The 26,062-nt window shown below is 37.0% G+C and overlaps 1 protein-coding gene across 6 annotated transcripts in view; it reads right to left on the bottom strand.

Annotated features, from left to right (window-relative positions):
• The window catches only part of GRM7 (glutamate metabotropic receptor 7), a 788,856-nt gene that overhangs the window by 346,446 nt on the left and 416,348 nt on the right, over window positions 1–26,062 (bottom strand). For all 6 annotated transcript variants that reach the window (XM_059940238.1, XM_059940239.1, XM_059940241.1 and 3 more), the window contains exons 3-4: window positions 20,616–20,757; window positions 13,341–13,495 (exon numbers count right to left, since the gene is read on the bottom strand). In XM_059940238.1, coding sequence (XP_059796221.1) covers window positions 13,341–13,495; window positions 20,616–20,757 — 297 coding nt within the window. The remainder of the gene's footprint in view (window positions 1–13,340; window positions 13,496–20,615; window positions 20,758–26,062) is intronic.

Raw genomic sequence — 26,062 nt, 5'->3', positions numbered from 1 at the left:
AGGGAACTATATTCAATATTTTGCAATAACCTATAGTGGAAAAGAATCTGAAAAAGATTATTTTATATATACATATATATAAAAAATATACATATATAAATATATATATATAATATACTTTGAAATACTTTGCTGTACACCAGAAACTAACACAACATTGTAAATCAGCTATATGTCAATAAAAAGAGAAAAAAATAAAAATATTATGACATCCCTTTAGATCTAGTCAATCAGATAGGGATCAGGAATCTTTATTTTATAATAAGCTTCAGTAGAGATTCAAGCACAAAGCTTGATGTGAAAAATCAAAGAGGTCCAACTGTCTTTTCATTCTGAGAACAAGGGAATAGCAAGATGAGTTTTGAGGTTAAATGTAGAAAGAGAATTCTGCACTTAGATAATATTAAGGTCAAAATATTTAATATATAAAGAAATAAAAATATGAATATGTTATTCTGAAGTTTATAATATTTTTTATGTAGACCCCAGTTGAATTTTGCATCATTGAATTATATTCCAACTGAGGGAAGAGACCCACAATAATGTTTTCTTCCTTCTCTCCTTCCTTTCTTTCCTCCTTATTTCTTTCTTCACCTCCCTCTCTCTCTCTCTCTCTCTCTCTCTCTCTCTCTCCCTCCCTCCCTCTCCCTTCTCTCTCTCCCCATTCCTTTCTTCTTTTCTTTTTCTTTTTTTCTTCCATTCTTTCTTCTTTGTCTTTTTCTGGAGACAGAGGGGAGTTACCAGTATTTTTGATTGGTAAAATAACAATGGGGAAATGTACACCCAAGTTCTGACAATTGAATACCCAATATGAAATACTCAATAATTTTTTTCCCTCAATGATTTTTTCCTTATTTGATAAAATGTAATTTAAGCAATTAACAATGAATTCACAAGGATGTTCAGCATTAGTTTTTGGCCCAGAGATATCGGCTGGTACAGAAAAGCACTTTAATTTATTAATCAATTAATTTCTTTAACAGTTTCTTTAGCACCTATTATGTACCAGGCATCATGTTGGGAGTGAACAAGAGAGATCATTATGTACTCTGCTGAAGCTTAAACTCTAGCACAGAGAGACAGTCAACAAGTATTTACACAAAGTTACTTAAACATAATGATAACCATTGTGGTGAAGAAAAGTATAGGTTCCTTAGAGATTTAACCGGGAAGGGTGGGCAAATGAGCTGTTAGAAACATGGAAGGTAAAGGGAACACATCAGCCAGGGCTAAATTGTAAATGTGTAAATATGAAGATGTGCTGTCTTGGAACGAGGAAGAAACTTGCAACCTCCAGGGAAGGTCAGTGCATTTGGAGCTCAGTAATCCAGAGGGAGGGGCTGGATTTGGGCCAGCAAGGTCAAATAGTGAAGGAATCTTTTGGCCTTAGGTGAGAAGAAGCCAAAATCTGACACCTCTCTTAACAGTGACTTATCATGTCCCAAATCAAATGTCATACAAATTATAGAAATGAAGAAAAAATAGTTCGCCTTTGCAGAAAGCAAAAGAAATGGCAAGGGTTTCACAATAATGAATGTGTGAAGTGCATTTCAAATACTATTTGTTATGTGTGCATAGAAGGATACATGCTAGAAGGCCAGCCAGAGAGACAGAGGAGAGAGAGAGACAAAGGCTATTCAGAGAGACACACAAACATGCAGAGAGATGAAGGCTGATGGATGGATGGGTGGATGCGTTGTGTGTAGGTGAGAGGTCGCAGAGATAAAGGGTGGAGTAACAACCAGGATAGTGGTGGTAATTACAACAACAAAAATGACATTTGTATTTACTGTGTGCTAGGCACTTTCCCAAGCAGTTTACATGTATGAACTATAAGCATTTTAAATTAAAAAGCTACGACAAACAGGTTGTTACTATAGGCAGGTAAGAGAAACTACTCACCTAATACTTCCTAAGTCCCCTCTGTCCCCCAGGTAGACCTGATTGCAGTATTGTTTCGGCAAAGCTGTGTGGAGGAGCCCATCTCTCTGCATAATTAGGAACTGAGCCCCCTCTTGGCTAGAGCACAACAGTACTGCTCTCTCTGAAGACCATCACAAAGCAGCAGGACCCAGTTAAATGAGGGTCTCTTACAATAAGGCAAGGACGTGAGAAGGGAGAGTCACGTGATCTCAGCCCCCCCATCTGCCCAAGCAAATTTCACATTAACCAGGAAGGACTGGATTCAACATGTAAAGATAAAATAAACACTCTCTCTCTACTCCAGTGGTTCGCCTTTCTTGATGATGTCGCTCTGTGACTGGGGGTATAATGTATATTCACCCAGAAATCTCCTCCTTCTTTCAAAGCAGACTTACACATACACTCCCCTCTCCCCTGTGTCTCCATTCCCCACCCCACGTGACCTTGAGCACAAGCTCGTGAATCTGGAGCTTGTCTTTGCTCTTTCTGTCCCTGTGTCTTTTTCGTTTCCATCTGTCTGCTTGTTTCCTTCTCCAGGCATCTCTCTCTCTCTCTCTCTCTCTCCCCATCTCCCCCTTGGTAGCCATCCTCCAAGTCCCCCACCCCTCCTCTTGTTCTCTCAGCCCCTCTCAGTCACCCTGTCTCCCACACCTCAGTCGCAATCCCTCCTTCTAAATGTCCTTTACTTCTCTTCAATGTCTCTTCCTTTCTCCCTTGATACACAGAGCCCTTAGTTAAACCTCATTATCTAATGATACGGCCAATAACTAACAAAGACATCTCCTGGAAACACCTTTAATGTTGAGCCCTTTAATAGAAGAAAGGCTAGAGTCACTATGATGCATCACCATTTGCAGGTAAAAAGAATATAATAGTAATACACCTGCAGTTACACTGAATAAGTATTCAAGACGAAATTAGCCCAACATTAAAAGAAAGAAGACTCTTATCCAATAATTATCATTTGAACTTTTAAGTAGACCTCCTCGTATGAAACTGCATGATTAAGCTGTTGTTTTCCCTTCAAAAGAAGTGAAAAAAATTTTTTTGCCTGACTGCTGTTCAACAGATGCTGGCACCCTTAATGACTGCGGTTGTCACTGAAATCTAATTTCAAAGCTCTTTTCACTTTGTTAAGAATCAAGTGTACTCAAGCTTTTGGGAGGATATAAGGGGTTGTTTATTTTCCTCAGACAATTTGGACTTCATTTTACTATAGATACAGTGGGCCCTCCGTATCCATAAGTTCTGCATCTGCAGATTCAATTAGATGTTGGATGTGGAGGGTCGACTGTATTCCCTTAAGCTATGATGCATTAGGATTGAACGCATGCTCCAGCCTGGTTTCTGTGTTGTTTCTTACCCATGAACTTATTTAGGCAAACATCTCTTCATGTCCAAGAGAGAAAAAAAAAAAAAAGTAAACTAATGAAGTAGGGAGAAAGCCCAGAAACCCCAAAGTTTTCACTGCTACATCATTTGAAAGGATAAAAGTATCCATATTATTTTTTTTATGCTACAAATATTTAAATGACTCAATAAGTGGAGATTCTTATAGAAATGCAGATATTATTTTTTTAGCTTTGGGCAAGTCATCCACACATCCATTTTTTTTACCTATAAGATATGGATAAAAGCAGTTCTTACTTTCAAGACTGTGTTTCTTAACCTGGCACGTTACAAGGGTTTAACAGGTACACTAGTAATGTCATTCCTGTTATCGTCATCATCATCATCACTGTTATGATAAATAGTTCCAGATAATTATTTTAAAACCCTATCCATGGAACAAAACCTCCTTATATACCTTATTATTATTATTATTATTTACACAGCTAATTTCAAGGGAATCCTGTTTTTGTTTCACTATTGACTATGATCTTAATATTCTTTAGTTTTTCTTGGAATCAAGCATTAATTTGCTAGAGGCCATTCACATTGCCAGTGACATAAGGAGGTCAGATATAACCTAACCATAGCGTAAGTCACCAGCATCTTCATGAATGATATTGATAATTAAAACAATGAATTCAAGACAACGTTTTTTGAAAACGCATGCTACCCAAAACTATTGGAAAAGTGCCAACATGCTGTGTTTCAGTTGGTATATATATAAGAAATTCCATAAAACCTTTTGAAAAACATCAGACAAAATTTTAATGCTCAATTTATCCCTAAAAAGCAAATTCCCTGAGGTTAGAATAAATTAGTGCTCCAAAGGTCAGTGTCAGAGTAATTGACTTTTGGCAAACTGGTATTTGATTTTTAAAAAAAACTGCCACAAACCGGAGAGTGTTCAACTATGCACTAAAACAGGAAAAGAGAAATTTTCTTCTACGATTTGTTGTGTTAACACAGAAAAATATATATATATATATATAACAGAGAGATCATAAATATCAAAAAAAAAAATCTGCTTCCTAAGAAGGAAGTTATGTGATTAATGACTCTACCTTAAGGATTTGTCAGAGGATAGTTTCTATATTCATTAAATTCACCAAATAATTGAACTCTCTACTTAACGTATATTGCTATGTAAACACACAGATCATGAGGCAATTGAGTTTATAGGTAGAACTACAAATAGAAATTTCATCTAAATTTAAAACCTGTTAGTTTCATCATTAATCTCAGAACCTCATGATGTCTATAATACTTGTGAGACAACTCAGGTTTAGATCATAAATAATCTTTTCCAATACAACGTGCATTATATTGCCATATCTCTCTGCATTCTCTGACTTTCCCATGTTTTCCCATCCATGTGTATTGCTTTTCTTTGTGGCTTTTCTTTATGACTGCATCAAAAGCTCATAAAGGGGGCTCAATGACAGTGAGACATAAGATGAAGAAAAAAGCAGTAGCATACTTTGTTAAAATGGTACATTAGCTGAAAAATGTGCAAGAATATGGATTTACCCAGTAAGACATATTCTTCAAAATTAAGAAAACAGGGATATTTGTTTCTTAATACAGTCTCTCAGCTTGAAATAAGAAATATCAGGAATTACATTGTCAGAGTACCATAAAACAAACGTTTATGATGTATCAAGGCATAAACACTTTGTGGTGTATTAGTACACTGGAATATTACTCAGCAATAAAAAGAAGAAACTGCCATTATATGCAACAGTAAAGACCCATTTCTAAAACATTATAGTGAAGGAAAGAATTCAGACACACAACTATGCAAACACACACGCAGAGTCTGATTCCATATGTACATGTGTGATGCTACAAAGTTCAGAAATAGGCAAAATTGATCTACTGTGAGATGAATAATTCTGTTTATATTAAATGAAAGAGAACACAAAATTAATCTCTTAATTAGTGATAGGAAATGGAACCAAGAGGATTTATCTGGCGTGACAGAAATATTTTTTGTTTTGATTTTTGTGGTGGTTACCTTCGTGTGTGTGTGTGTGTGTGTGTGTGTGTGTGTGTGTGTATAAAGTCATTCAGTGGTGCATTTAAGATCTACATATTCTCATCTATGCACATTACCCTCCAATAAAAATGTTTAAAAGGTTTAAAAAAGAAGCCAACAGGATACAAAAATAAATTAGTTTTTAAATCAGGAAATGCAACTAAAGAACAGTGAGAACACAAGAAGGTTGTATTATAGGTGAGTTTAACTTATCTTTAGCTGTGATAAGTTAAGGAAGCTTATTGGCTTTTGTATAAAATTTACTAGTAGCTTCAGGAAGGCTGGACCTAGATTCTTCCAAGTAGCAAGTCAGTCTGCTGGAGCCTTTTGCTTCACCATAGGCATTCTGGTTCTCTTAGGATAAATTCTGGTATCCAAAGGCTCAGATTGGTCCACATGCCATCAGGAAAGCATGTTCAGGGTTGTTTATGATTTGGTTCCTGCCAATCTCTCCACCACTCAACCAAACTTCTTCACAACCTCCACCTTGTTCTAATATGTCAACATGCTGTTTGCTACGTTTGGATCTTTGCAAATTCTGTTCTCGCTAAAGGCAACACCTCAACCTCTTCTTAACTAGGTCACCTACTATTAGTTCTTTAAGGATTAACTCTTGTGTCACCCACTTTTGTCAGCTAATGCACTCTATTAGTGTTCATGCAAACCCCTATTCTCACAATTCACCCTCTGACATTAATGAGGTAGGAGATAGATGGGCCCCTGGGTCGGACAGCTGGTGTTTGTTTGTCAAGTGGAGTAAAACTGAGGCTGTGTTTCCCCAGACACTCCAAGGACAAAGTTAGTGGCAAGAGCTGAGCTCTGCTGAAGAGGTAAGGTGAGCACTCCCGAGGTCAAGGAAAATGTCCCTGACTGTACATGCTCAGGAAGGCTCCTTGGGGGTCAAAAAGGAGGGGTGCTACCCCATAACAGGTGATGTCAAGCCTCCCACAGGCCTCCGCGCTGGAATCCATCTTGGTGAAAAGATGCGCACACAGATGGGGGCAGACCCTAGGGCAGGTCAGATGTGGGAAAAGAAATGAGATAATCGGCCAAAGGTAAACAAAGACCCGGAAGAACTGTCCTATGTAAATGATTGAACCGCCCCTTTACTGAGCTCCTCCTCCTTAGAGAGGACACCCACACCCTTCCTCCCTGGGTGTGTATTTCTGCCTTGCTTCAGTCGTAGATAAACAAACTACTTCTCTGTGTGCTCTCCTACTTGCGCTGCATCTCTAATAACGAACTTTGTACCTGTGTTTACAGTTTTGCTTCCTTGAAACATTCTTGCTTTCAAACGGGGGCATGAGTCAGGGCCACTTTGCCTCTAGCCTCCAGCCCCTGGTGAAGTAGCAGCTAGGATTCCTGGTTTTCATCCAGGCCACCCAGGTTCAATTCCTGGGCAGGGAACTAAGATTTCTCTTCAAGACCGCTCACTGTGTCTCTCTGAGATCATTATGATGGTCTGATTTTTTTTTATCTGATTCCCCCAATACACCAAGAGGACCTTTAATATGGGGGTGGTATCCTATCCCTTATCTCTAGAACTTATTAGGATTTCTGGGCTGTACTCAAGTAAAGTGTGTTGAATTTATGTTAAGTAAGGGGCTTCGGAAAATCAAACGTGTTGTTTTGTGCCAAAACCTCCTTGAATCCAAAAGACAAACTGTTCTTTTTGTCTAAAATGTGAATTTTAAGAAAAAATAGTTTTAGCAAAATTAAAGAGGATGGAGCATTAAGAGGTTAGGGAAGCAACTTTCTTAAGTCAAGTGACAAATACTATGAAAAATATCCTCTTTCACAATTGACTAAGAGAAGAAAAAAGTTTCTACTTAAAGTTGGAAGGAGGTCATTTTAACTTTAAAATTCTAATTAACCTAATAGCACACACCTAACATCTAGAACATACTGAACCTGAAAAAACAAAGATTTCTAATTTTGAGGGTTTTTTCCCCTGCTTATCGAAGTAAGAAGAGATTATCAAACATCTAATTTTTGTTAAAGAACATTAAAGAAGCCCCTTCAATCTCCCAATTTTTATAAATGATTTTTCTTCCAGCCATCCTTTTGGCTAAGTTAATGGCCCTTTAAATTCTCACTTCAGCTTTGCTTTCATAGTCAGCTCTGCATTTAATCGTTTCAAGGGCCTCTCTTATTATTCACACTCAGTCTAAACTAATGGCATTTTTTAACTACTGTAGGTGCAGTTCTTCACAGCCCACAGGTGAGTTTGTGGGCTCTTGGGATGACCCACTGCTGACAAAGAAGGAGGCCTTATGCTCAGTCTTTATCTAACTGCCTTCTTCCAGGTCACGGACCAAGTCAGTGCTCTTCTAAATGGTGAAAACAGATAAAAAATTCTTTCCTTTTCCTTGTGATAAGAATAAAAAAAATAGCTCTGAAAACAGAAGAACAGTATGTTGGGACTCATCAGTTTCAAGGATAGGGCTTTTCAAAGGGGTAAGGTATTTGTGATTTTCTTGCCCTCTACTCTCTATTTGTATGTTTCTTCCTTTCTCTCAGCTTCCGATTTTACACTTCACCTCTCCCTGGTTCCCTTTCTTGTTTTTCTTCTTCTTCAACTTCTCTGCTATTAATTTCATTGTTTTCTAACTGTACTATACATGAATAAAACCCAAATGGGTATTTTCAGGGTTTTTTCCATCTATTTTAATCCTGTCCTCAGAACTTTGCTATACTTGTGATTTCTTCTCTTTCTTCTTTCACCTATTCCTCTTGGCAACAGCCTTGTTAGTTCTTTTTGCCTACATTGCACACACACACACACATTTTTTTTTTGCAACAGATAATCAGAGAACATGAGGGCTACAAAGTTTCTCACTAATCATTTAATCCTTTCCATTCATTTTCTATATGAGAAAACTGGAGTGGAAATATTTTCCCATGCCTACTTAGCACCCTAGCTCAATGGTGGTGCAACATAAGAAGTGAGCTCAGTTATATTCATACCTAAATTCACTCTCTCTGTATCTAGCAATACAGTTGGTGGTGATTATATAACACACACACACATATGCACACAAACACACACACCACATATTTTCTATAAGCCAAAATATAAACAAGTACAAATATATGAAACAAATGCCTAGAAGTAGACTGCATCACGTTGCTACGATAGTAAAAACTTGCCTTCCTCTAAGGCTTTTGCTCTATGTGTCATGACATGACCTCATATGCAAAATTGGCTTGATATTCTGGAGGACAGAATTATTATTTGTCCTATATATTGTCACTCTTTTGCCATTTACAGTGGAATATCCTTTGAATATACTCAAAAGATCTGGGTGACCATGTCCTCCTTCCTTGAGGTCTGTGGTATGAAAACTGGGAGAGGGTAGTAGTAGTTCTAGGGGATGATATTTAACTATAGACTCACTCCTCCATTTCTCTCTTGAACGTACTTCAACCAGGCTTTTGCCAACACCACTCAAATGTAACAAATGGTCAAAAAGTCACCAATGAACTCCACACTGCCAAGTTAAATGGTCAATTCTCCGTTACCTCTACCTGACTAAGCAACAGTATTTTGATGATGCTGATGAAATACTTATACTCTGAAATATTTTCTTAGCCTGGTTCCAAGAAACCAGGCTCATGTTGTTTTTATGCGATCTCACTGGTCAATCTACTTTCTCCTCTTCCCAGCCTCTTAATATCGGAATGTTAGAGCAATCACTCTTTGGTTCCCTATTATTTTCTATATTACTTCTTTAAATGTCATCTCTATTTCAATGATTCCAGGAAAATAATTCTCTTTCCAAAATCCTCTTAAAAGTTCCAGGCTCACATTCTCAATTGTCTACTTCACATCTCCACTTGGATGTCTAATAAATATTTCCAGCTCAACACATCCAAATTTGACATTGTTGTCTGTTCATATAAAAACTGCTCTAATTATTGTTTTTCCCATCAGCTAATGACAATTCCATCTCTCTAGTTGCTCAAGTAAAGAACTTTGCAATCATTCTTGACTTATCTTTCTTATGTCCAAAATCCTATCGGCTTTACTTTCAAATTATATTTTAAATCCATACACTTCTCATTACCTTCATTGCTTCCTCCCAGTTTCATTCTACTATCACCTCTTACGTGGTGTACTGTAACAGCATCAGAACCACTCTCCCAGACTTCATCCTTGTTCCCCTATATTCAACCTAAGAGCTTGTATTATCCTTTTTAACATGTTGGATAGATCAAGTTATTCTTGTGTTCAAATGCTGCAAAGGTCTTCTACTTTACTCATAATAAATGGTAAAATCTTTACAATGACCTTCAAGGTCCTGTGTGATCCCACCCTCCCATTCCTCCCATTATCTTTTGACTTTAGCTCCTTCTTGCTCACTCTGTTCCAGCCTCATCAGCTTCCTTGTTCCTCACATACACCAGGGATCTTCCTGCCCTAGGACCCTTGTACTGCTTTCTATGCTCAGTAAAATCTTCCCCCAGCTATATACTTGGATGGTCCCTTCACTTCCTTGAATCATTTAACAAAAGTCATCTTGTCAATGAAGCCTACCTTGACCACTCTGTTTAAAACTGCAACACCCACCACCTCTGCTGATGATGTCCCTTACCCTGCTCTACTTTTTCTTTCTTTATAGCACTTGTCAGGTGTGATGTCAGCAAAACAGCAGAGCAGGCAGCTCCAAACACCTGTCCCTCAACAGAAATATTGAAAATAAGCAGCAATTGTCAAAACCAACTTTGCCAGAACTCTGGACAATGGTCAAAGATTTACAGTAATCAAGTGAATGCTGAATCAAGAAAAATGCCAACTTGAAAACAGTAGAAAAGCTTTGTTGCATTTTTATTTTCTTTTTCCCACCCCACCCTACCTCAATGGCAGTCTTGAAGACCTGAAGACCACAGCCTGCATTCATAGGGGGAGACCCTAGTACTTGGTTCTCAGGACAGAGTAGAGTAGACTTCATTAGCAAAATACTGTGTTTCTCTATTCCAACCTTCATGGGGACTACCTGAAGGATTGACACAACATACTTATCTCTGTTTTACCTAACTTGGGACTCATTCAGGGAGGGAAGAACATAGGCATTGTTCATAAACATTATAAGGTGAATGGAAAACCAATAGTCACCTAGAGCAAAATACTATGGTGGAAACAAACAACAGACAGCAGAAAGCCTTGGAGGAAAATCTGAAAAGAGTTTCTTTGGGAAATTAGGGCATTCTGAAATGCCTGTGTATACTGGGGAATTTAGAAAGTCACACATATATCCAGGGCAGGATGGATGCTCAGAAAAATCATGAGAAGACCTGACCTTAAACTTTCATCTTTGACTAATCTCTAGGTTCAGCACAAGCAGGAAGTAAAGGCTAAGGCAGAATTGCAAACAGCCTGGTTATGTGTGGAAGGAAGGCCCCAGAACAGAGCCAATCCACAAAGACTGAGTGCTACGTGTTAAATTAAGTCTCCCTCAAAATTCACATGTTGAAACCCAAAACCCCAGCATCTCAAATGTGACCTTATTCGAAATAGGTCATTACAAATGTAATTAGTAAAGTTAAGATGAAGTCTTTAGAGTGGACCCTTTCCAATATGAAAGGCATCCTCATAAAAGGGAAAATCAGAACAGAGAGACATACACACATAGGGAGATCATCATGTGAAGATGAAAGGGATCCAAGAAATACCAAGATTGCCAGAAAATCATCAGAAGGTAGGCAAGAGGCATGGAACAGATTTTCTTTCATAACCCTAACAAGGAATAATCCTGCCAACACCTTGATCTTGAACTTCTAGCCTTCAGACTGTGAAACAATAAATTTCTGTTGTTTAAGCCACCCAGTCTATAGTACTTTGTTATGGCAGCCCTAATAAATTAATCAGCTGTGAAAAGTATTTTTTTTGTTTTAGCTCCTGGCATTCAAGGAAATCTCTGTCAAAATGCTAGCTGAATGCAAGCTAACAGAGCAGGCAGTTCAGTGACCACACATGATAAGGAATACTGTCTTTTTAAGTTTGGAGAAGTCACTAAACAAACCAACAACTTCTGCCTTTGACAAGCAAGAACATCAAACCCTGGGAAAGATGGAGAATCTGAGTTTCAGAGGTACCACATTATAATATTCAAATGCCCGGTTTTCAACAAAAGAATCACAAAGCATACAAAGAAATAGGTAAGTATAGTACATTCAAAGGGGGAAAATGACATAAACCATCCATTAGTATGCCCAGACACTGGACTTACTAGAAAAAGATTTTGAGTCAATTGTCTTAAGTATGCTCAAATATTTAAAGGAAATCATGAACAAAGAAAGAAAACTAGGAAAATGATGAATAAACAAAATGAGAATATCCATAAAGAGATAAAATTTATACAATTTACCAACAGCTAACACTGTCTATTATTTACTTATTTATTAAGCCTATTAATAATTATCTCTCTCCCTCTGCTATACCTTAATCTCCACGCGGGAAAGAATTTTTGTTTTCTGGTTACCAGTACCTGGTCAGTGCCTGTCAGAGAGTAGACAGCCAACATTTGTCAACTGATTGACAATAAATGATCTCTTCCACATCTAACAGCTCATTACCTATAATTCTGTGATATAAAGAAACATTAATGATGATGTGATGACAGTGAATACAATTTTGGAGTGGGTAAAAGAAAGGGGGAGGTATATTTATAAAGTGAAAGTTCCTGAATGTGATGACTCAGGGAGGAAAGTTGCTGGAGCTATAGTTAGAGGAACAGTACGTAACCTTGAGCACAGATTACACACACAATCAGTTCTCAGTTGGGCAAAGAGCACATAAAAGTCATGATTTATTTTAAGCAAGGAATCAATGCAGTGTGGAATGTGCTAACTGAATGGAATCCCAAAATAATATTATCAGTGTCACATTCCTCAGCCTAAAAAATGCTTTATTAAGACATTTTGGCATTCTGCTTTTCAAATCAAAATAAAAATTAGGTTATCAATATTTATACATTTCTAATTTCAACACAGTAGGGTATTTGTTTGAAATATTACATCTCTCTCTCTTTTTTAAAATAATGTTTTTGCCAATCAATGAAGCATAGGCTGTGCTGATTTCACAATTATAAAAGCATTCCCTAGCTTACATTTTTCTTCAAAGACAATCCCTGCATAAATATTTTCATAGAATTCCTAATTCCTATTCCTACATAGAATTCCTATGTATATAAAATGGCTTCATTTCTTGATAAAATTTAACAAAATAACATTACCTATGTTATTACATGGTTATGGAAGAGTTGCTTTTCTTTACAGTGTCTTCTTTTAGCAATAACTATTCAAATTAAAGGAGAACATAAATTGTAATCAGCAACGTTTGTTAGATCAGAAAGATGCCAATAAATGCCCTCTCCTCCTTCTACCTCTCGAAGAATCTTTGTAGCAGCAAGGAAAGCAAAGGAAAAGAAAAGGGGCAGCAATTTCAGAAGGTAAGAGAAAGAGAAAGAGAAAAAGAAAGCAAGAACAAAAGAGCCTCAGGAAGGCAAGGTGATGTTGGTGCCTGAGCTGGATCATATGCTGTATGATTTTGGGGGTTAGAAGAGACCTCAAGAGGTAACGGGGGAAAAGAATCCCTATAGTTATCCTGCTACAGAAGTAATGGATAAATTACAAAGGGAAAATACTCTCTTAGAAAATGCAGCTCACTTATATACACTTTGATTGTGTTATTATTTCACTTCTTATTAAGGGTAATGATCTCTCAGAAAGCTCTTATAGCATAACAAAACAAAGGATATATGCTAATTGGGATATTATTATGAACATAACATGATCTTTTCAAAAGAAGACTATCAACTAAAAGAACAGACCAGATATAGGGCCTCATTCGTATTTCATAGCTGCAAGTTTGAAACTATCCTGCATAAATTATGTAAAAAATCCAATCCACAAAGAGACACATGCTTTAGCCACCCCACACAGCACCAACCATTCTCTGAGAGTATCATGCTACTGACAAAACTCATACCTTCCACAGTTGCTCGCTTGGGCTGAATGGTGATGGCTCCTTCTGCAATATCTTCATGCTGGTGCAGTGGGTTTATTTTGGATCCCCAGCTGTCTGATCCCACCCAAAGGAAATGGCCTACTTGGTCAGCTCTTTTGGCTGCTGCAAGGATCTGCCTGTGGAGAGGAATATTAAAAATATATCTTAATGATAAAGAGCAGCTATTGAACACATACATATTAGGAATCAAGCAGAAGAAAAGCAAGTTAATATTTCTCAAAAAGTAAGTGATCAATAGTAAGAAAAAGGATTTACATCCTTAATATATAAAGAGTTTTTGTAAACCAATAAGACAAGTAATCAAAGTAGCTTGAGGTAAATAGGCAGAGTATTAAAAATCAAAAGATAAAAGGAGTAATATAAATAACCAGTAAGCTGGTTATTCACATAATTGAAAAAGGCAGAAAATGTGAATTAGAACACAATATTTAATTTTGGCCAAAACGTTCATTTGGTTTTATTCTGTGTTGTGAGTTTTGGCATGAGGCTGGAGACATGAGCACTCCCATTTGCTGCTGGTAGTACATATCTTTTCTGGATAGCAATATATCGGTCTAAATGAAGCATCTTGAATTATTTATAAAAATGAACAGAAATTCACATTAAGCTTGAAACATGTACAACTCATGTTTATAAATGAAAATAGTATACAAATAACAAGGGAAAATAAAAAAAGGGAAACTCATTATTCATGAAATTAATACAATAATATTTTTGGAAGAACAGGGGATGGATAAGAGGTAATTGCATTTGTGCAACAGAAACTACTTTGGTGGGTAATAACAGCAGTGGTGGTTGGTTTGCCTCTCAGGACTTGTAGATACCAGGTACCACAGATGTACACGGTTCAATACAATATGATTGGTTGAAAAACTGTATATGAAATGGCAAAAACCAAAGGTCTCCTTCTCTTTCATCTGGGCAGAATATGGAATGGTAATTTTCTAATAAAGTCCTAAGGAATAGGTTCTGATACTGTGAACACCCGAACAGTAGAAGGTGGTAGATGTGAGGTGGTGAGTTAAACATGACGGTGGTGGGAGTGAGGGAAGAAGTTAAAGTTACCATTAAGAAGTGAAATGGTAAGACCCTCTAGGAAATTTTCACCTCTGCTTACAGAATTCTAGAAACCAAGGGTGTGTTGTCCCAGGCAGAAAACAGCTTCTCTGGAAAAATCTGAACCACCCCAGGAAAAAGATTCTAGATACTGACACAGAGATATTCTCTCATGGAATGGCCACTGGGATGCCTGACAAGTCCACCCAGAGCCCTATCAGTTGACAAATTCTGCCCATGTACATAGAACTCTCTGTGTCTTACTCGAATGGAAACTGCCGGAAATGACCCATCATTTTGGAAAATTCCCAAGGTAAAATAGAAATCAAATAAATTAACAAGGGAAAGGAAACTGGTGTGGAGTGAGGCAGAGAAAATATACCAAAAAAACAAAAAAAAAAAGAAACAAAAAAAAGCAAGTGCAGTTAAATGAGAATTATCATCTCTATTATCAAGAATGAGATAGAGACAACAATAAGAAATAACCCTTAGTTATTAAAAATATGAAACTAAAATTAAGTTAGAAGAGATAAAGAAGAAAGTGAAGAAACATTTTCAGAAAGCAAAACAACAACAAAAAGGTATAACATACACAAGAAAAGATAAGTGTCTTAAAGAATAAACCGAGGAAGACTTACATCCAACTAATAGCATTTCCAGAACAAATGTAAAGAGAAATTAAAGTTTTAAATAATTTTTTAATGGAAAAAAAACTGCAAGGAATTGAAAGTATGCATTTCCAAATTAAAGAGACTCATCCATCAATTTGATGGGGGAAAATAAAGCATGTCACAGAATTAAGAATTCTAGAAAAAGTGAGAATAAAGCTTTCAAGAGAAAACTGGGATCTCTGGAGAGTAATAAGAAGCAGAATATTACCAACCTCTCAAGAGAAGGAAAAAAAAAAAAAAGGATGACAGATGATGAAGTAATGCCTTCCAAATTTTGAGAAAAAAACATTCATAATCTAGAATTCTAATATTTAACACACACAGAATCTCTATACAAGTAGAACTGGCATCTAATAAAGGTAGATAGACAGACAGATAGATGGACAGACAGAGAGATAGATAGATAGATATCCGAGGGATCTTAAAGATTTTTCTATCCAAACTTAGAATCTCAAATTCCTTGCAAGTTTCAAGTTTTGTAACTCATTAGTCACCATAGCTACTTGCTATAAATCATTTACGTGCCAGGTATGATGTATTTAAAAATAAATATGAGACCACACCTTACATTTCCAACTAGTAATTAAGTGTGGAGGCAGGATAAGAATATTTTTAGGCGTGAAACACACAAAAAAGTTTTTCTTTAGTTTTTCCTTTACTAGAAAATCATTGGAGGGTGCGCTTAAGCAAAAAAAGAAAATAGATGATGAATAAAAATGAAAGAAAGAGAGAGAGAAAGAAAAAGAAAATCTTAAAATAATAGAGACCAGTCTAGTTTAAAACAGAAAGAGGGAGCTTTCAGGAGGGAAGTGTCCCAAAAAGTAATGGAACTCTCAGATTATTTTATATATATGAACATATGGGAAAAGTGATAGACCTAGGACATTAATAATAAAATATTAAAGATAACTATGCAAGTAAAAAAACTGTCATATTAACTCCAGGAAAAACAAAAAGTTTTTCCCCCAAAATCATATCATAGAAAAAATACTTCATGCTATAGTATATAATATTTATACTATCACAGTAATGTCAACTCTGATTTTTACTAAATGAAAATCTGATAGAACAATGTTGGGAAGATACAGGAGGTGTAAATGAGCCAAATTCTACCTCACATAAGAGGAACTGATAGATAATATTTTAAAGTAATAGTTCCAAAATTGCAGTATAAGCACATTATGCAGGTAAGAGCAGTAGAATTAGCTTAAAGAAATAAAATAATTGCTCAAGGAGAACAAAACCAGAGAGTATGGTGGGATGGGACAGGAGACCAATATTTTGCATCAAAAATGTTTCAGTCATATTTTGTTTTTTTAAAAAATTATGTGCCTTTATTATTTTCACAAAAATAAAACACAATCATTTATACTCTATCCATAGAGATACCATTTCTATTGATACTAATCTATCCAAAGGATATGATTACTGATGCTGTGAAAATCATATGTTCATTACTGGAGAAAACCTAAATGCAGAGCAATAAGGGATTGGTTAAAGAAATGACAGTGCATCCAAAGGATGGATTAGAGACCAATTAAAATTATACATAGTTTGATTTCTGCAAGGTATTGTTAAGAAAAAAAAAGTCAAATTAAAAAAACTGCAAAAGATTATTCAGTTCTTACATAATGAAGGCTGGCCCCACATATATGAATATATGCATACTTAAAAGTATAGAGTTGTATGACAGCACAGAAAAATAAGGATAATACACAATTTGTTGCTAATAACAATTCATTGAGAAAGTGCTGATGAAGTTTGAAGAGCATGAAAAGGATGGGGAGAAGCCAACTATAACAAGGTAAGAAAGACAAAACTGATATAAATACAAAAAGTAAATATTCGCCTTAATGTGTTTACATAAAAGTGTGGGTTAATTTATTAAGAGAAATAAGATTAAACCATTTAAGCATATTATGGTATGAGATGTGAATTGCAAAAAGCAGAATATCAAATTCTATGCGATCCTGATTCTGTTGGGGAAAACTTACTTATGTTTAGAATAAAATAATTGCAAACGTTAAACCAGAATTTTATTAGCGGTTATCTCTGAGTGTTGGGATAGCAAGTTTTATAGGGGATTACTTGCAATCCTGATTTGTGATTATTCTCTCTAAACTTTAATTTTTCTAGATAATCAGGGGGCAGAGTAAACATAAGGATTCCTTTAACTAAAATGCAACGACAAAAATGTTTCCATTATTTTCCAATGGATTACAATAGCCCTGTGTTACTTTTATAATCCGAAAAAAAATTGTTTCAGGAAAACAATACACTCTTGTCTAACATTCAAATTATCAGTACCCATGACTGATTAAGCACTTAGCTCCAAAATCTAGATATTAAGGTCTTCTCACTGCTATTCTCTGACAAAGTATATGAAATTAATGTTCTAAGAAATCTCAAAATTCCCCATCTACAGTGTAAATCTTCTGAAAAAAGAAATAACATAACATTGTGGGTTAACAGTGGGCTTAAGTTCATGTTTTGGAAGAAACTTATATATGCACTTGACTTTTATTACTGTGCTCAAAAACTATTACTGCTGTCACTTCTATGAGTCACACTACACAATGGTATTCAACCACAAACTCCCATGCGAAAAATAATGAGCATAGCTATTGAGCAGATTTTATACCTTTTTACACTGCAAACTAAAACCTCACACTACCTGCAAGTCAAGGATATTACAACCAATTAATCACCAGAGCTATGAGTAAATAAATCTTTTATGTGCCATGTGCATAAATATAAACAGGGGGCCACACCTTATCAATGTACTACACATTTTAGAATGTGCAAAATATGTATGAAAAAAATTTATGAGATGATTAAGAAAAGTATGAGTTGACAAGATCTGGAGCAAAAAAAAAGCAAGAGTAATATTACAACAACAAAGTGCCTTAAATAACTAAATCACAAAGTGTTGAAGAAAATGCCCTAAGAGCAAGAGAATCAGCGTTTTATAAGGAGAGAAATGATACGTCCAAGGGGTGATCAGAAACAGTTTCATGGAGAAAGGCACGTTTGAAATAAACCTTGAAGAACAGACACAATCTCAACAGGTAGAGACGGAGGGGAGGAACACCATGAGCCAAAGTCCTGATGGAGGAGTGATGAAGACACACTGGAGGACAAGTCATGCATTGTAGGTGGAGAACTGAGTGAGTGAAGGCAGGGTCTACATGCAAAAATAGGACCACATTTTAAAGCATCATGAAGTTCAGAGAGAGAGGCCTTTACTTAAATTATTAAACAGACTAGGCATTTGATTCATTCTCATTTGATGACATTCATTGAGCATCTGCCATGTACTGAGCACCGTGATAAGGGCTAAAGATATGAAAGGAAGTCAAAAGGGGCATCATCTCTGTCTTAGTGATGCCTACAGACTAGTGGAGAATACAGACACTACTTAAATGATCAAAGGATGTAAAATTACATCAGTGACATCAACTATGAAACTGAGTTGTTATGACAAACTTATCAAAGCTACATTGTTCAGAGAAATCTTCCTTCAAAAGCAACACTATCGATGGCACTAAAATGATGAAGTGGGGAAGCAAAGCATTCCAGGTAGCTGGAAGAGAATGTACAAAGACCCAGGAAGGAGGAAACACAAATGGCCCCTTGCCTGCAGTACACAAACCACGAGGGAGCATGGAATGAAATAAAGCTAGAAAAGCAGAAGTCCAGATCATCATAGAAAGAGCTCAAAAGGATTTTCATTTTACTGATGGGAAAACTGAGGTCTCAAAGAGTCAGGGAAGTAGGGTGTGGGGAGAGGCTTGCCCAAGGTGAGAGAGTGGTCATTTAAGTAGCAAAAAAAAAAAAAAAAAAAATCCATCCTCGGGTATCCTGACTTGAGGTTTAATACTCTTCTCATTTACTCGTCCTGCCACCCATGTCAGAGCTCAAAACTGTGATGGGGTTAAGGTTATGAAAGGAAGTCAAAAGGGGCATCACCTCCACCTTAATGATGCGTACAGACTAGTGGAGAATACAGACTCCAATTAAGTGATGGGTGGATTCAGAAGCAGATGGAGAATACACATGGAGGGGGAGACACAGGACCGGCAGGCTGGCAATGACGGAGATGCAATACTCCACGTGGGGGTAACAATGGCCTGGAACCTTCAACTTTACCCTTAATAAAAGATATTCACCTTCAAATTAAATGACATATTATTTTGAACTGTGAGACAAACTAAGATTAAAAAAATCCACACAGCTCTTTCCCATCAGCAGAGGTGTAAATCGGCAACATCTCTTTGGAAAACAATATTCCCATTTAAGAAGGAACGCATCTTTGCCCTGGAAACTTCTTTTCCAGGAATTTCTGTTTTAAATACTTACAAATATATAAAGTAATACACTTGTACATTATTATATATTTGCAGTATGTTAATATTGTATACCACACATTGTAAAGTATGTGTATATTAATATTTCATATTTGCACACACAGATTTGTGGAAGAGAAAGTTTACCGCAACACAATTTATAATTGCAAAAGTCTGTAATCAAACTTAAATGTCAATCAGGAAGGGAGCAGTTAGATAAATTACAGGAAATATATAAAATGAAATTCTGCGTGGCTATTGAAAAGATCGAATAGATCTATAGGTATTCAGAAACTTCCATGAAAAAAGAGTGAGTGAAGGCGAGCAGGGGGGGAGAACAACACATAGTGTTCTACCATTTGTGTAAAAATATACACACTGTCTCTAGAAAAATCTACAAGACACTGGTTATTAGCTATAGCATCTGGAAAGGAGAAGTTGTTAGCTATGAGACAGGATGAATGCAGCTTTTTTTTTAATCTAGATTTTTTAACATTTTTTGATATTTTAAATCAGGTGTAATTCCTGTTTGTTCTAAAAATGATAAGGATTCTGGACCAACCGAGGTGGCAGTGGTCAGAAATGGAAACAGGGCCTATTTGTGTTCTAGAAACATTTCGAAGGTTAGCCCTCCACAGCTTGGCCAAGGAATGAGCTAAAAAGGAAAGTCAAAATTAACAATCAGATTGTTGACACCAAGGAGGATCAAGGTAAAGAAAGAGACAACAAGTGGATTGGAGAATGCAGAGATATGACAAGTTTGGTTTTGAACACACGAAGTCCAAAGCAGGAGTAATATGGCCAGAAACATAAGGCATTTTTCTTTTACATTAAGAAGAACCACTCTTTAGATAAAAGTCTGTTACACGTGGATATATTATTTAATAAAAGAACCTTCGGAAAGTCCAGGGGTTTTCTCTTTGTACAAGTCACTGAATACGTTTTTTTACCTAATGGGGGGAAATATATGACAGAAACATGCTGCTGCTTCCATAGTTCGCTCTAACTACTTATGTTGGGTAGAAAGCGTGAACAGACTTTGCCACCATGTAATTATTGATTTGATTCTGTGCTATCTTTTCCCCTTTGTCTGCCAGGATCCTGATCTGTCTGTCTCCTAAATTGCAACATGCATATTAACGAATTTCACCAGTCAGCCTTACTTGATATCCTCATCGTTGGCAAAAATCACGACAGCCCTGGAGTTGGGTGTGTCCAGGAGCTGTTTGATAATTCTATCGAAGTCAATGGTCCTGTCTTTGCGTTCTTGGGGGATTCTCACGGACTGGGCAATGCAGAGCCCACCTGTGTAAGAAAAGAAAGCAGAGTGTCAATAAAGTTCTCACACAGATACCAAACAAACCAGGGAAAGTAGATGGGGAGCAGGAACCTGCAAATTCTGAGTGCATAGCACTTCCTTGGTGATTTGCTGAATGAGGAAGGCTTAGGACGATATGCTGAGTTCATACTTGGTGCACCTTCCATGGTAAGGCACAGCCTCATTCTCTTAGTAATGCACTTGTATGCACAGGAGTACCAGTGATACTGATTCTGGAGAGGTAGGTTTAGGTAGACAAACTGGATGGGAGGCCTTTAAAATGAATGTAATACACTACAAGAAAACCACAGTCAACTACAATATAAAAGTACTTGAACAGGTAAAACTCATGTCAATTTCTATTGCTTTTCTGGTGTTTGCATTCTCATAATTTTTTCCCCGTTATACCCGTTCCAACTTTTCAAGCTCACAGCCAATGGAGTAAATCTAAAAATAAAACAAGAACAAGATCAACTATTATAAATCAGAGTAATAATTCTTTATTGACCACATACTATGTGCCCAACCTACGAGTGTGTGTTCTATGTATGTTATCTGATCTTTAAAATCCTTATAAGGTAGTTAGCATTGCCCATTTCATGTTAGTAGAAAAGGGGATTAAATTGAAAAATAGATGTGTTTATTCCAGACTTCTCAGGACCATTATGGTATTGACTGGCTTATGAATTTCAAGACAGGGGAATATGCAGCAGTTTAGTAAGCAACTGACACCCTCCCCACTACTCAACACCTGCTTAGTAGCAGCTCCTGGATCTAGTGGTTTTCTTTGTTTTTTTGTTTTTTTTAATGAAACACAACTTAAGAAAGGCTGGCATAGACAAAAGAGGTAAAGAGGATATTTGTAGGAAAGGCCCCAAAGGTCATCCAATGGGCAGAAGACCTAGGGGCAGAGACAAGAGGAAAACCTTGTTGTTTTTGTAATGTGGAGATACCCATAATCAACAAGCTTAAACCCAGAGCATCAACAACTGGGTGGAAGCTACTAGGCTTCCATAAGCATAGAAAAGTATAAACTCTAATCCAAAAGTGAACCGCCATTACATCTTTATCCCAATCAGTGTCAGCTCTCTCTAAGTGGCTCTCAACCTTCAATGTGCTTGAAATCACCGATGGTCCTTCTATAAAGTATAGAAGTCCAGCAACACTATCAACCAACTTGACCTAATTGACATTTACAGAGCGATCCCCAGGACAACAGAAGAGTACACATTCTTTTCAAACGGAAAATGGAACATTCATTAAGCTAGACCATCTTCTGGGTCATAAAAGAGAAAAAAAAACTTAAATTCAAAAGAACATTACGCTCTCAGACCATAACAGAATCAAACTGGAAATCAATAACAGAAAGAAAACAGGAAAATCTCTGAACACTTGGAAATTAAACAACACACATCTAAACTACCCACGGGTCAAAGAGGAAGTGTCAAGGGAAATTTAAAAGTATTTCTAACTAAATGAAAATGAAACTGCAACATCTCAAAATGTATAGATTACAGCTAAACTGATGTTTATAAGGAAATAGATATCATTAAATGCTTATGTTCGGAAAGAAGAAACATCCAAAATCAGCAACCTAAACTTCTACTTTAAGAAGAGAAAGAAGAGCTAAACAACTCCTCCTCCAAAAAAGCAGAAAAAACCACGATGATATATTACTAAATACCTATTAAAAGAGCTTTTAAAAAATACTAACAATACGAAACACTAGAGAAGATGCAGAGCAACAGGATGCTCATTCACCGCTGGTGGAAATGCACAATGGTACAACCAGTTGGGAAAATAGTTCAGCATTTCCAAAGTGTGAAATATAGAGTTAACATATCAAGCAGTGGTTCCAATCCTAGCTGTTTATCCAAGTGAATTGAAAAGTTATGTTCACACAAACGTGCTCGTAAATGTTTATAGAAACTTCATTCATAATCACTGAAACTGGAAACAACTAAGACATCTGTCAACAGGTGAATGGATAAACTAACCATGGTCTACCCAGGCAACAGGATACTACTCAGCAACAAAAGGGAACTACTGATTCTTGGAAGAACGTGAATGAATCTTAAATGCATTTTGCTAAGTGAAAAAGTTAAACCAAGAAGACTACATACTATATAATTCTATTCATATGACATTCTAGGAAAAAGCAAAACCACAGGGGTGGAAAGTAGATCAGTGGATGCCAGCGGTTAGGAGAGAGAGGAGGGGTTGACTACAACGGGACTGCACAAGGGCACTTGGGGGCAGTGGAAATGTTCTGTATGGTACTGTGATGTAGAGACATGATTCCAGGCACTTGCCAAAACCCTAAGAACAACGCGTCACAACAACTGGACTTTACTGTATGCAAAATCAACCAAAAACTAGGGGATCCTAAAATGGAATGCAGACTTCAACAAACGAACTGCATTATAAATGTATCAGAGAATTTCACTGAAGGGGATGAATAGGAAAGGAGTTGTCCTAAGTAAATTTTAAAAATAGTGTATGACCGGAAACTCTAAGGATAAAGACAAGAAGAACAGCACATAAAATGGTACTCTAATTTGTAAATTTTCCACAGGGATACAAGTTAGCAATGCTGGAACTGCTACCCATACTGGAGTCCAACAAAACAAGAAAGAAATTGTATATAATGGGAACCAGGTCTCTCAGAGTTAGGTAAAGAATTTAAACGCAAACAAGAGAATGTGGCTAGAATGGACCATGCGGCGTGAGGCGGAGTCAGACAGAGTGGAAACTCACGGCTTAGAGTGAGACGCTTGCATGCTTGGGTTATCTTATACATACATACGTGCATATGTGGGCTAGTATACATACATACATAGGTACCCTACCACTATCCATTGAGAGAGTCTAGAAGTAGTGACACTCCAAAGCCACATCTAGTGACCAGACTGGTTTTGAAATACCATCTTTCAACAAAAAGAACCAGGTCTCTTTGGAGAAATGGGTGATTCTGAAGTTGGGGCAAAGCACATGCAAGACAAGTCTGGATCAACTTGTCATGTCAGGAAGCAAGAAGTCCACAAAAGAAAAAAAAAAAATGGAAGGGGGGATGTCAGAAGGACATAGGAGCCAACCTAAAAGAGCTCCCAATGAACAAAGCTAGAATAATATTAGCAACAAAATAAATGATGATGGTACTGAATAACTATCCAAAGAATACACACAATACATACTCAGGAATCCATACTATTAAAAAATAAATGACCAAAATAATCAATAAATAGGAAAGAGGGAATGAATCCTCCTCACAGAACAATCCCAACTAATAAATTTTGAAGGAATGAGGGACATGGAATATCACCATTAGAACATTAGAGGAAAAACTGCTGCAGGCAAGGTCCACTGATGAATGCTAAACTTCATGTGGGAAATTATAAGGAGACACTGAACATTTATATAGCTTAAAAGAATCTCACCCCAAATATTTACTAATTATTCTGGTGGTTTAAACATATGCCTACAACTTCTTTGATATTCTTCCTTTGAAGAGGTGGAGATTAATTTTTTTGCCCTTAAGTGTAGTCTGGACTTAGTGCCTAGCTTAAGAATATGGAAAAGGAAAAAGAATAACTGAACAGTGGATAAACTTGGCAGACTCTAACTGGACCACTAAGTTAACATCACTAGTGCTAAGTCATGTTGATTTAACGTGCCCCCTGATATGATGTGATGATAAGGGTGACCCCATTTGTATTTTACTCTTCCCCAAACCCATAACCTTAATCTTCATCTGCTCATGAGAAAATGTCAGAAAAGAATTCAAATTGAGGGACATTCTACAAAATACCTGACTTGTACTTTTCAAAATTGTCAAGATCATGAAATAAAAGACTGAGAAACTGAAATCTGGATTGGATCCTTGGACAGCAAAAAGACATTCATGTAAAAACTGGTGAAATTTGAATAAAGTCTGTAGTTAAGAGTATTTTTACATTGTTAATTTCTCAATTTTCATAAATGTACACTAGTTATTTAAAGTATTAACATTTGGGGGAAATCAAAGATGGGTATATAGGAATTCTATCTTTGTAACTCTTCTGTAAATCTAAAATCATTTCAAGATAAAATTTAAATACACACACACACACACACACACACACACACACACACACACATATCTACCTATCTATCTAATCTACCTATACCTACCTACCTTTCTGGGTCTTATCTGTAACGAATTCTTATTTAGTAAGTAGTGGAACAGGCCCAGGAATCTGAATTTTTAACAAGAGCTTTAACTCAGTGGTTCTCATGCATTCATTCAGCTGGAGGAGTTGTTTCAAAACACGTATTTCTGGTCCGCACCTCCAGAAATTCTCATTCAGTAGGTTTGGGTGAGGCCTGTGAATCTGCATTTCTAACAAATTTCCAGGTGATGCTGATGCTGTAGGTCAGGGACCATATTTTGAGATCACTGCTCTAGGTGATACTGCTGCAGGTGGCCAGGAGATCAGATTTCGAGAAATATTCACTTGGGTATCTCCAAACTGGTTGTAGCCAATTTAGGTAAAAGTAGAACTTAGGCATGGATATTCTAGCCAAACATTTTTAGGGCACTCTTAGGATGGTGAGATAGGGAGAAAGAAGGAAGGGATGCATCATTATGCTTTGTTATAAGGTTTCCAGTGATGCAGAGAGAGAGCAACAGGAGAAATATCCCTTGGTAATGGCGCCTACAGTCTCAAGGCCATAATCGCTCCCAGGCTGGAAAACATCACAGAGGACAGAGGGATGAAACCATCTGCAAACTGTTCTAGGGCTGCTGTGGGGAAGAAATGGCCACTATACCACGTTCTCGGCAGGAGAAGGGGAATAATTCTGGATGGAAACCCAGCTTCCCATCAGGATTCAATTACAACTGGGTGGTTAAACAAATGAGAGCAAACTCCATTTGGCGACACAATTAGTGGAGGGGCGGCCTGCACTTGTGGGTTTTGGGCTCAGCCAGCGCGCGCTAGGGGAGCCGATGCACGGAGTTTTGTGATTGCAGAATCGAGATGCTCACCGTGTCTTAGAGAGAACTGCCCGCAGGTGAGCAAAATCAAACAACTCAACAGAAGAAAGAAACTGGCTATAAACATGGTAATGAGAATGGTCATGTTCATAAAGCTAAAATGTAAAAAGGAAAGAAGACTGAAAAACAAAGGATGACAGAGAAACATGCTGTTTTGATCTTTTCCTCCTGGAAGGCTTGAGTGGTACCTGCTGGAAAGACAGTCATTTCATTTGCCTCAGACCCAAAGGAGAATGTGGCAGGTTGATAAATGTACG

This window comes from Balaenoptera ricei, chromosome 11 (genome assembly GCF_028023285.1).
Source record: "Balaenoptera ricei isolate mBalRic1 chromosome 11, mBalRic1.hap2, whole genome shotgun sequence".
Taxonomy (NCBI): Eukaryota; Metazoa; Chordata; class Mammalia; order Artiodactyla; family Balaenopteridae; genus Balaenoptera; species Balaenoptera ricei.
The sequence above is the reverse complement of the archived record's forward strand: the minus strand, read 5'-3'. Positions and strand labels throughout refer to the sequence as shown.